The sequence below is a fragment of the Mesoplodon bidens genome (assembly GCF_964165515.1).
Source record: "Mesoplodon bidens genome assembly, contig: HAP1_SCAFFOLD_352, whole genome shotgun sequence".
Classification (NCBI taxonomy): domain Eukaryota; kingdom Metazoa; phylum Chordata; class Mammalia; order Artiodactyla; family Ziphiidae; genus Mesoplodon; species Mesoplodon bidens.
In genome coordinates, this window is record NW_027672295.1 from 191,044 (window position 1) to 203,425 (window position 12,382).

Below are 12,382 nucleotides of genomic sequence, written 5' to 3' on the forward strand. Positions count from 1 at the left end.
GCAGGAGCCAGGGGGGTCCAAGTCCAGCTTCCCCATATTCCCAGAACTCACTTCTGGGTGCCCCTGAGAGCACCCAGCAGCAGCCAGGCTCAGGTCCCAGCCCTGTCATCTCTTTCCTCTGGGTACCGACCCCTCCCACAAGTCCTGGCTCCACTCTCACTGCTCTGCCTATTCTGGAGGCTGCCTTGGGAATTGGGGCCCAGAGGTAGGGCCTGGCTCCAGGGAGAAACCAGGGGTGTGAGCAGTCCTGTGCTCACTCTGCCCCCTCCACCCCAGGTCACAGCAATTCCACGTGTTGAGGGGCCTGACAGGGATGGGGGATGGGGTCCATTTCTGTTGTCATCTGGATCAGGGGCATCAGCTAGAACAGAAATCTCCACAATGAGAAAGACACCACCTGGAGCTGTGTCCACCATGAGCCTTGCACATGGCAGGAAGCACCAAATCACTCTAGAGAAATTCTTCCTCGTCTCCCTGCTTTTCCATATGGATGGGGGTCAGGAGACAAGAAAAGCTGTGCCAGAAGCAGATCAGTGGAACACCCCTGGATTGCACCCTGCCCCATCCACTTTGCACAGGTCACCTCCACACCACCACAAATCCTGTCTGATTGCTTCTTCACCTGCCAGGCTCTGGGGTGATCAAGGACTGGGAGACAGGCAAGGCTTACTACACAATCACAGGCCAGTCCCCACCTCTCCCCTGGAGCAGTCCTTGGGCCATGTGTTTACGTGAAGGTCACCAGACTAGGAGTCACATCCCAAGTTCCCTAGTCCTGGCTTTTACACCTATTGTTAACTTATCCTTCCTAAAAGTCAAGAGGTGATGATGTGTAAGCTTATTAAATATAGTATTAAGAGATTAACCTTCCCTGATTTGCTTTACTTCTATAAGTTTGACCTTCTGTTTTGACCTAAAGGTGGTTTCTCTAGGTCTGTGATCTTAGAGTTGGAATAGGGTAGAGACCCTGGGGTGGGGCCATGATGAGCTACTGGACCCTTAACTTTTCCTCCCCTTTAGGCCTTTAGATGGTGCTTGTATGTCAGGGGGCTGCTCTTTCAGAACTGCACATTTATGGGAATCTGGTACCACTTTGCCTCCTTCCTTCGATCCAGGGATTTTTCTACACCTACGTCCCACCCTAAGTTCACAGTGTTTGACCATCAGATAGTTACTACCCACAGTCACACCCCTATTCCATTCATCCAAAACTCCTTCTCTGGGGTTAACATAGAGTGGAAGGTAGGTGACCCATGAACATAGCCATTCATTTATATGGGACTGGACTCAACACAGCCCTCAGCAGCCTCCCTGATACTCCCCCCACCTACACACACAGAGCTGGAAATGCCATCCTTGTTGCTGCTCTAAAGTCTAGGAAAAACAGAGGTAGGGGAGGGTGATGCTGTACATTTTATTATGCCTAAGCTAAAAGGGGTTCATAGGGCATATCTCAATCCCAGCCTTCAGCAGAGAGAGAAGGAACTCTTAAGAGCAGATGTTGGATATTCCCTACCAAGAGATCCAGGGGCAAGATTTCTCCCGTTTCTGAACTCAGAGCCCATACTCTATTCCCCCCAAACTTCCATCCACTTGGCTCTGACACTTCCTGGAGCCTGAATTGCAATGTCCGGCCCTATCGTGTAAACCTATCCACTACAGTTGCATAAAGTTCAAAGTAGCATAGAAGAAGGAGAAAGACTGGTTGAACCAGGTCCTTGGGTGTGGGTTTCATAGGTTTTTCCCATCTCATTGTTAGAGTAATTTTGGTTTGTGTAATGACAGTATCATAAGGTGCAATGAAGGGACACGAGACAAGGAGCAAGCTTGTGATGCTACTGTCCACCTCCCTCCATGGCCCTCCCTTCTAGAAGACAAAGTGCACAGCACAGACAGCAGCCATTACACTATGTTTTTATTAGAAAAAAAAATATGTATATATATATATATATATGTATTGGGGAACATTAAATATCTTGGATGTGCTAATGAGAAAATCATTTTCTCTACATGGACTGAATTTTTACTTGGAGATATGTTTTCCTACTAAAGGGAAGACTAAAGAAGGATTTTACTGTCGACCAGGCAAGACACCTCCCCAAAGATGACAATGCCTTGGACAGTGTTGATGGCGGGCTGGGGCACCTGGACTCTTTGGCCCATACTGGCAGGTACTAACTGGAAACAAACTCTTCTTGGGGGGCAAGGATGGGAGGCACCTTAGGCCCAGCTGCTCATCGTCGAACCTTACACTTTTCAAACTATGTTGGTGTCTGACTTCCCTTTCCCTGATAGAACAACTCTGGCCCTTGGAGGTGGCTTTATGACCACAGGCTGTAGAACCCATCATTCTCCCTTGCTCTGGGTAGGAGGTAAGCCTATGGTAGCAGAAACACCCACATACTGGGACTTGGAATTCCAGTTTGTGTTCATTTAACTTTGTGGCATGAAGTCCATGGTGAATTGCTCTTTTTTCTTCTGGGATCTGTCCAACAGCTCTCATGCGTGCCTGACCCTCAGCAGTCTCACTCTTCAAGGTTGATCTGCTTTTGACTGATCCGTGACTCTGGGCAGTGGCTGATATGGGCTTTTTTTTTTTTTGCAGAGCATCTCGACCATTGACTTTTTTCTTGGGGAAAATCCACTTTAAAAATAGCCTCCTCCTTTTTCTGAAGAGGCTTTCTGTAGGGTTATGTTTCTTCTCTGGCATGAGCTGGAGACATCTGCTCCCAATAGAGTCTGTTATTCCCCTGACCTGGGCAGGGCGGCTCATACTTCCAGCTTGAGAGGTCCCTAATTCTTTAAACCTTTCTTCATGCTCTCCTGGTTTATGCCTCCTACAGTCCTCTCTTTTGTAAGTAGGGGCAATCATCTTGCTCTGGCTCTTCCATGAGTCTTGGAGTTTTGAAGTTTTGGGCTCCTGCTGCCCTAGGTGGCTCCTTTGGGCTTCCATAAGGCCACTTGGCTCCTGGGAAGCTAACCTGTCTCTGGTGGGGACTCTCTGGGGATGGCACTGAGGCACCTGAGAAGCCAAGTTGTCTGCAGCAAGGAACCTGTGTTTGGGAAAGTCCTGAAGCTGGTTGTCTGACTGTACCTTTACTTTGGAGTTAAACTCACTAGCAACCTCCATGTTAAGGCATGGCTCACCTGGATGTTGGAAAACAGACAGTCTAGGTAGTAGGAAACTTCTACTGGCCCCTGGCACCTCTAAACTCCTCATATGTACATTTGTGGTTTGGGATTTTGTCAACACTTTGGTTTCCAAGATAACACTAGACTGTGGTTGAAGAGCAGGAGACTCCTTGGCCTCCACAGCCTCCCTGGCCTCTTCACCTCTCAAAGATGGGGATCCTAAGTTCACCTCCATCACTGTTACCCTATGGCAGGGGTCTCGTGAGGCCTGACCACCACTCTCCTCTCTTGGCTCATTCCTGACCATTGCTGAACTTGGACCTGGCTCTAGGCTGTCCCTCTTGACCCCTTCCACACTCTCACTCTTCCAGGTTCTGCCCACAAGGCTGAGTGTGAGGGACTGAGAAGGTGGCCTGTCCTCCTGTCCAGTCAGAGAAGCCTTTGAGGGTCCATGGTAGTCAGCAGATGGAATCGCTCCCAGGGCACTCTGGATTTCCTTACACACAGCTGAGGGGGCAAGGAGAGGCCTCTTCACGGTAGGAACTGACTCTTCTGTTATCACCTTCTCTCCTGAATGAGCCTGAGGAGGTTTCTCCAGGAACTCAGCACACTTGACTTTTGAGTGGGACCCAGATACACAGGTGGCTGAAGGGGAAGTGGCAAACTGTAGAATGGTGGAGGGTTGGAACTTTTTCGACTTAAAGAGATTTATGGGCTTGAGGACCTTGAGGGGTCGGGTCCACCTGTGCTTTACCCAAAACCTTTTAATATGTGCTTCCAGTACCTCTCGAGTGTCTGGATCAAGGAAGGAAACCCTACAGGAGGTGTTCATGCAGGGTTCCCAACCCTTCAAGCAGTATCTTCCACAGGCTCCAGCAGGCACTGCTTTGCACGTCTCACCAGGAGGGTCTGGACATGAGAGCTGATGAAAGTTGCCCTTGCCAGGAAGCCTCCCCAGGCAGCTGTAGGAGAGCAGATGGGGCCAGGATGGCTGGACAGGACAGGCAGGGGTGGGCACCTGCAGCCCAAGAACCCTCCTCTGCCCCCACACTGACTTCATAATGCCCCTGCTCTCCTTCACCCTAGGGCTTTAGCCACGCCCTCCCATGGCTCCCCCTTCCAGGGCTGGGGTCACATTAGAGGCTCGGGGAGGAAGGACGACCCAGGAGAGAAGGGGAAAGATTCTTTACCTTTGCAGAAGTGAAACCAGGTCGTGAGTCCCCTCCAGTTCTTCCAGGCAATCTCTGAAAGCTGGAAATCAGGAGACTGGGTCATGGTGGTGAAGGCAGAGGCCTAAGAGCCTTTCAGGAGGCTGAGTGCAATGGCCCTTTAAGGGAAATCTTTGGAGGATTAGACTCTGGAGCCCAAGTATCAGTGTCCAAGCCCACATGTCCCTGACAGTGATGGTAAGTCTCACTTGAAAAGGGTTTGTCCTTTGCAAAGTGCTTCCACGTTCATTAGGCTCTGTTAATTAGGCTCAGGCTCTGTTTCCTGAGGAATAAGCTCTGCCACTGGCATTCTCAGAGACCGTGAAGCTGGGGCCTCTGGACTAGGAGAGATGCAAGCTAACTCTTGGGTCACGCAGGGCTGAATGGCAAAGGCTTACCTTTCAAAGATCCACTTTTCTTCCTACTCCTGCTCCTCCCCTTCAGCTTTACTTGATGCTGAGAGATAAGAAAAAGTGAGGGGCTAACACCCAACTCTCACTGTCCTCTATCTAGGCAAGCTGTGTTCATGAACAACATGACTTTCTACATTTAACTAAAACTCTGTGGGTTTTTTTCCCCTTTTACTTATTTTTAAAGTGGATAACAATCTTTTCAGTTTTTCTTCTTTGAAGAGTGCAAAGAAGGTTTTTTTTTTTTTTTTTTTTTTTTGGGCAGGGGGGTATTCGGGCCTCTCACTGTTGTGGCCTCTCCCATTGCGGAGCACAGGCTCCGGACGCACAGGCCCAGCGGCCATGGCTCACAGGCCCAGCCACTCCGTGGCACGTGGGATCATCGCGGACCGGGACACGAACCTGCGTCCCCTGCATTGGCAGGGGGACTCTCAACCACTGCACCACCAGGGAAGCCCAAGAAGGATTTTTTAAGTTTTAATCACCATAGATTTCTTCAGTCACTGTTCCTCTGATCAAGAAACACACACATTCTCAGACCTAAATGCCCACGTGAGCTTTGTCAGATAGGATTCTGCTTCCCAAGGCCAGACCTCTAGTCCAGCCTCTTCTCTCAGGCTCTCAGGGGCTCTGCCCCAACACAGAGGAAGGTCTCACTTGAGACACCCGCTGTGGGAAGGTGGCTGGTGAACCAGGGCTCAGGGGTCAGCCTTCCTGCAGAGATTGAACTCTTCGTAATCCAGTCCTTAACCATTAGTCACTGCATTTGGGACTTGCCCTGGAGCCCTCTACCATACCTGAACTCCTGGTCTAAGATCTTAGGCTAGAAATCCTCATGCCCACTCTAACCCCTCTCTGGCCTGGCTTTTCCCTAGAAGGATGATGTTCTATACTTTTCTGAGAGTTCCTATCTCAGGAGTCTCTCTACGTGGTTTAGAAAAGTGGAAATAAGAATAAGAAAAAAAGAGAGAATCTCTGCTGGGATTAAGCCAAAGGTTTCTTACCTTCCTGATGTTTCTATGTTTCCTAGGTGGTGCTAAGAATAGATTACTCTGGAAGCAGTGGAGTAACATTAGGAAGAGCCCCAGTCCACACAGGAATCCAAGGATGATATCAATCACCCAGGAAGTTGGGCTGGATCTCAGCCAGATGGCAACAGTGTTTTTCAAAGAAAAGAGATTCTCCATCTTCTGAACTGCATTGCTGCCCTCAGGCAACAGAGCACTGGGAGTTTGCTTGATGGCAGAACCCCAGGCCTGCATCACAGAGCTGTGGCCTTGTCACAAAGGGCTCCTGAGTGTGGGGGAGGGGCAATAAGAGAAATAGGCTGAATCACTGCCCCTCCTTCCCATCCACACCCACAGACACCTGCACCCTCCTGGGGCTTCCAGATCCCTCCTTCCAACTACTCTCATCCTGTCAGAGAGACCTTAGCCAATTTTCTCTTCATTCCATCTGGAACCTGGCTCCTTCATCCATTAGAGACCTTTACTTGAGGCCCACCAACTTGATAACTCTTGAACATCTTAAGCTGACCCTGGAAGACTGGCTGTTTCACAGACATTTTTACTCAGGATTTCCTTTGTCCTCAGCTCCAACTTTCCCGCATCATGTTTGTGTCTTGTGTAAACCCAGGGATAGAACTTGAATTTCTTTTACACTTATTTAGTTTTGTGAATTTTGAATAGTGTATGTTTTGCCTCATTTTCTATCAGAGGGAACTACACACAAAAATTAAAATAATTTATTTTTCAAAATTCATAAGTATGAAAGAATTATAAATAGCTATGTAATAGGGAAGAACAAATCTGCCTCCACATGAGATCTTTTTTACTTTAATCTTTATGCTTTGTTGCCTGAGCTAACTCTGTCCATCCCTGTGATCCAGGCTGGCTCTGCACTTTTTGTAAAACAATGTTGCCTAGAGCCTGAAATATACAGGATAGACTATTTCTAAGGCTCTGACTTTTAAGAGCCCATTCATGGAGATAAAAAGTTGCAGAACAGAGAATAATAATTGTTTTCTTGGAGGTTTACAGGAACACATGACCTGACCAGGATCTGACCCATCTGGCCAGCCTCTAGAACAAAGGATCCAACACCAAGATATTTGCAACAATTAGTCATGCCCCTCCCTCACCTTGCCTTTAAAAAGGCTTTGCTGAAAGCCTTCAGGGAGTTTGGGGTTTTTCCTGGGCATGAGCCACATGTCTTCTTGCATGGCACTGTGTAAACCTTTCTCTGCTTCAAACTCTGATGTTTCAGTATTTAGCCTCACTGTGCATCAGGCACACAGACTTGCATCTGGTAACAGTTAAACCTTCAAATGATGTTTTTGTAAGTTTGTAGTGTTTATAATTCTGGAGTTAGTAAATCTTTAAACTGCACAAAAACTTTTGGGACACACTGCAAACACGCACACACACACGTACTCATTTTCCTTAGCCAATCTAGTACTTTCAAATCCAATAATCCATAATTTTCTACTTAAAAGAAAATCTTTCATATGTTGTCTCAACCCAACTTCTTAGTTTGCAATGATAAGACAGTCCCCACTCTCCAGATAAATTTTGAAATATGTGGTCTTAATCCATTAGGGCTGCTATAACAATATACCATAGACTGGGTAGATTACAAACAACAGACATTTATTACCACAGTTCTGGAGGCTGGGAAGCCCAAGATCAAGTCACCAGTATGGCCACCTCGTAGTGAGAGCTCTCTTCCTGGTTCACAGCTGGAGCCTTCTCTCTGTATCCTCATATGATGGGAGGAGGCTAGAGATATCTCTGGAGTCTCTTTTATAAGGCACTAATCCCATTCATGAAAGCTCATAAGCACTTTTGCACGGCCCCGCCTCCTATCTTTAAGAGGTAGGATTTCAACATGTAAATTTTGAGAGAACATTAACATTCAGACATGTGCACTCATTCTATACCCGGAAGCTAGGAATGGGTTAGGGTGAGCCAAGGTCCTGACCCTAAAGGGCTGTAGGGTGAAGAGTAGGACTAGGGGTCAACCCTTGGGGCTGAGCCAGGTCTTGAGCAGCCTCTTCAGATATTCCTAGTGTGTTATGGATGTATTCTCTTTTCTGAGTGTGCCTTGACTTTCCTGCCCCATCCTCCCAGGCCCCTGAAGCTTCAAGTCCAGCCTGAACCATATAGAAAGGGAGCTTTGAGTCTTACACAAAATCCCCTTATGACATCCCTTAGCAGTAACACAAGATTCACTGAAGGATTCACATGGTAAATATGTCTTAATGCCCCATGAGGGCTTTAAAATAATGTGTATTCTCTGCTTGTTGGTCATAATTTTATAGTTTTAGTGGGAACGTGGGCATGTGAGGTTATTTGGCTATATTGCCATGAATGTGCACTTTCACAAACATATCTCCTACATCTACTATTTTTCCTACAGTCTTTTCCTCCCATATGATATTCTCACCTTAATTCAACCTTTTATCAAAATTTAGACTTAGGTCTGTCACCATGTGGACATGCTTTGTAACAAAATAGCTTCAACCGAGGAGGTCAGTGGAAGGCCTGGACCAGCTATCTTGGTTCCATGATAGTAAGCAAAGGATCGCAAACTACCATGTTAAGCTTAAGCACAAAGCAAAGTTGATTTAAGCATAGGTACACTCTCAGAGAGGGAGAGAGAGAAGGAGAGAGAAAGAGCAGGCTGTTTCTGAGAACAGGCTATTTCAGCGAAGTGAAGCAAGCCCAAAGCAAAGTATATCGAAGCAAAGGTACACTCTCGGGATGGCGGGGGGGATGGGTGTACTGTTTCTGCAAATTGAAAGCAGAATTCCTATAAAGGCTTACGAGCACTTTTCTTTTTTTTAAAGAAGATGTTGGGGGTAGGAGTTTTTATTAATTAATTGATTTATTTTTGCTGTGTTGCGTCTTCATTTCTGTGTGAGGGCTTTCTCTAGTTGTGGCAAGTGGGGGCCACTCTTCATCGCAGTGCGCGGGCCTCTCACTATCGCGGCCACTTGTTGCGGAGCACAGGCTCCAGACGCGCAGGCTCAATAGTCGTGGCTCACGGGCCTAGTTGCTCCGCGGCATGTGGGATCCTCCCAGACCAGGGCTCGAACCCGTGTCCCCTGCATTAGCAGGCAGATTCTCAACCACTGCGCCACCAGGGAAGCCCCTTACGAGCGCTTTTAAGGAGCATTTTGCAGAGAGGCGGGGGTGAGTGACAAGGATCATTATTTGACTGACAGTCCTGAGCTATGTAACAAGTTTCCTGCTGCGCATGCTCTCATCCTTGAATCCCCAAGAAATGCCTACTGGGTGGGGGGAGGGGCAAAACCACATGTAATTTATTGTAATTATGGTATAATGAGTTTCGATTTACTATAGGGTATACGCCTGTCTGGTCTGGGCATGCACAGCCTGGAGAAGTCCCCTTGTGTTACTGTGCCTCTCTTTATCAGGATAAGCTGCCCACCACCAGACCACAGTCTCTCCCGTTCTGGGTGGAGTCAAGGGAGAGTCCCCAGACGGCTGCGTGTGACTCAATTTCTTCTTCTTGTCTTTCTCACCACCGTCACCTCCTTGCTGCTAATGTCTGACTAACTACCTAACAGGTCTTCTTTGCATTCATATTTGCTCCCTAAATTTTCTCTATTACTTTATTTTCAATATGTTTTGTTTGATGGGGTTTTTTTTTGGAAATTTAAAAATCTTATGATAACATTTACCTTGATTTCTTTAATTATTGTTCTACTGTTATTGATTTCTGCCATCTTATTTTATGCTTTATTTTCTACATTTTCTTTATTGTTTCTTTTTTTCCCTTCTTTGGCATCTTCCATTGTACAGGTCAAGGGTACTTATGTTTGTTTGGCATTTGGGAATTTTTAATATTGTAATGGTTTTATATCTTGAATTATGTTAATTTTCTCCTCAATTTCTTACCCGTGGATGAAAAATGTTCCCTGCCATATCAGTAGACAAAGGATGTTGCAGTCATCAAGTCAGACGTCAAAGCAGGAACCCTCAACTGTGCACCTTGAGGGGATTCGGGATGGAGAAAAACAGGGTACTGATTCTAGAGTTAAGGTGCATATCAAAGGAATGATTTCACGGAGCCCAGATTCTTTCATCTTCTCATACATAGAAAAGTGCTAAAGTCCTTAACTTGAGATGTCTAGTTTTCTTTAATTAATAGTAACCTTTTGATGTTCTGACTACCTGGTTTTGGTTGACTCCTCCCTTAGGTCTTCTGAGCAGTTCCTCAGACTGATCTGACAGGCTGTGTTCTGGGCTTAAGTCCTCAGAAAATCTGCCAAATAAAACATAATTCTCCTTTTGGGTTGTGCATAGTTTTCAGTCAGCAGTCTTGGCAACCAATGAAGGGGCCCAGAGCAGACTTTTCTTCTTTGCCTGAACTCTATGAGGATCCAGAGTCCTGGCACCAGCAGAGGCTTCTTGGGCCTGTCCGCTTTCTCAGAGAGTCCAGGCGAATTTGGGTGAGTATCTCCTGGTTCTTGGATCTCCAGTTTTGGTTGATGATCCTAAGTTTTATTCAGTGGTGTTCAACTCTTCTCTTGAGTAGTAGGTTATCCTTGAAACTTGGTTTCAAGAAGAAGTACTTGGGTCATCCTCAGTGAAAGACACTGGGAAGATTTTTACTCAGTTTAAACACTGAGAGCTTATCCTCAGTAGAAAAACACTGGGAAGACTTCTGCTCAAGTGGGTTAGCCTCACTTAAAAGACACTGGGAAGATCTTGCTCAGTGTAGACACTGTGGTTTATCCTCAGCTGAAAGACTGGGGAGACTTTGCTCAGGTGAAAGACACTGAGTAAAAGTTGGACTGGGTAATTAGGTGGAAGACTAACCTGTCTTCCTTGAATTGGCTACTTTAATAGAGTTTGTCAAAATAAAAGTGATCTTCACAAATTGAACTCAGAATGGGGAACTTAGCTTTCAATACAAAAGAAAAGGGAACAACAGATTTCCAGCCTCCAACGGACATCCTGGCCAGGTTTATGTCCATACAAAATTTACATTTACAAGTGCTTACTTACTTGGGACTTAAAGAAAATCTTGCCCTAAAAACGACTAAGATAGGACTCTTTTATTGCATATGCAGTTAAGTTAGAAAAAGCTGGCTTGATAAAAACATCTTTTCAGAATTCTGACTTCAAAAAAACAAAAGGCTTTCTAGGGGAAACTTGCATTTCTCTTCCTGTGTCTTTGAAATGTAAGTGTTCTGATATTCTTCTGTGTGTGTGTGTGTGTGTGTGTGTGTGTTTTGAGAACTTGGTCACTACCATCCAAAAGTACTTATATGGTGTACATTTGGCAGCCAGTCAAATAGACTGGGATTCTGAGCAGTCTTTTGTCTGACTGTACAACTCTCAGGGGCTTTTTGCCATCTTAACCTTCATTGTGTCAGCCTGTACAACAAAGACCATTACTTTCTTAAACTACTTTTGGGAGTAAACTTTCTGCATCTTATTTAGACAGCATCCTTTACACTCTTTTGTGGGGAAGCCTCTTGCGTCTTATTGGTTTGAGTCACTATTAAGGTATACCTCATTTATGGCCAGATGATGGATCCTTCAAATTGGAGAAACTTCTAAATTGGTAAATTTTTAGAGAGCTCTCATTATAAACAGCTGTTTCATTGGTTCCTATGGGGGGGCGGAAATGCTGGAAATTAGTCATATAATGGTTAACCTAAAAACTCCTTTAGTTTCAAACAAACCCAAAAAATTGGTTTGGGAAACCTTATTTGTGGTCTCTGCTTCCCCTAAATGGGTCTTACAGATGCTAATAAAAACATTAGAATAATTATTGTTAATTAGGTTAAGTAACAGGGAAAAAAACTGAAGGAAAAGCCTAAAAACTTTTTCCCAACAAGGTGGAAATTTTAAAGGGACTTCTCCTAAATGAATAAGAAATCTTTAGATGGTTATTTTAAAGTGGGATAAATAAAACAGACATTAATGAGATAAATCAAAGATTGGATACAATACTACCTAAGATTGGATGGGCCAAAGGGATCTCCTACTTGTCATCAACATTAAAGGGCCAGACCCAAACAAGTCTGCTCTATTTACCCCAGTTTAAAGTACGTATATTTTATTACATGTAAATTTTATACACGTAAAATTACACTGAGATACCTGAGCAACAATTACTTGGGGCAAAAGTTAGACCAATTAATCAAGTTAAAAGATTGACAAAAGTGCCTGAGTCCCTTGGTTCAACCACTCTCTGGGGACCCCAGAGTCTTTATAAAAATTGGTATGTTTAAATGGGCATTGTGTAAGATAATTACCTCTCTTTTGCCTAATTATATTGTGTGAGATAGACATGTTTCACTGGGGAATTCTTCCCCTGCCTGATATTATAAGACGGCATATGAAGGAAATATTAATTAAACATACTAAAGGAAACCAGTGGGATTACCTGAGCCTATACAATATAAAGTAAGAACTGACAGCTAATATTTAAGGGATAATAAAAATAAATAATGGAGACTTTACTCTGGGTCTAACCTGTGCACTCAGAAAGAGGGTCTTTGTTGAATGCCTTATGCAAGTTTAGAAGGTATGATCAATTAAACCATAAAGTTCTAGACTATAGAATTCTGAAATTTCAGTCTAGTTGGAAATC

The 12,382-nt window shown here is 45.1% G+C and overlaps 1 protein-coding gene across 1 annotated transcript; it reads right to left on the reverse strand.

Moving 5' to 3' along the window:
* Positions 1–1,979: 1,979 nt before the first annotated feature.
* Positions 1,980–5,239, reverse strand: LOC308610388 (spermatogenesis-associated protein 31A6-like). Its single transcript, XM_081259542.1, has 3 exons — positions 4,739–5,239; positions 4,323–4,383; positions 1,980–4,094 (listed from the first exon to the last, which is right to left on the reverse strand). The coding sequence occupies exon 3, from the start codon at positions 3,962–3,964 to the stop codon at positions 2,072–2,074; it is 1,893 nt and encodes a 630-aa protein (XP_081115668.1). The 5' UTR covers positions 3,965–4,094; positions 4,323–4,383; positions 4,739–5,239; the 3' UTR covers positions 1,980–2,071.
* Positions 5,240–12,382: the final 7,143 nt, after the last annotated feature.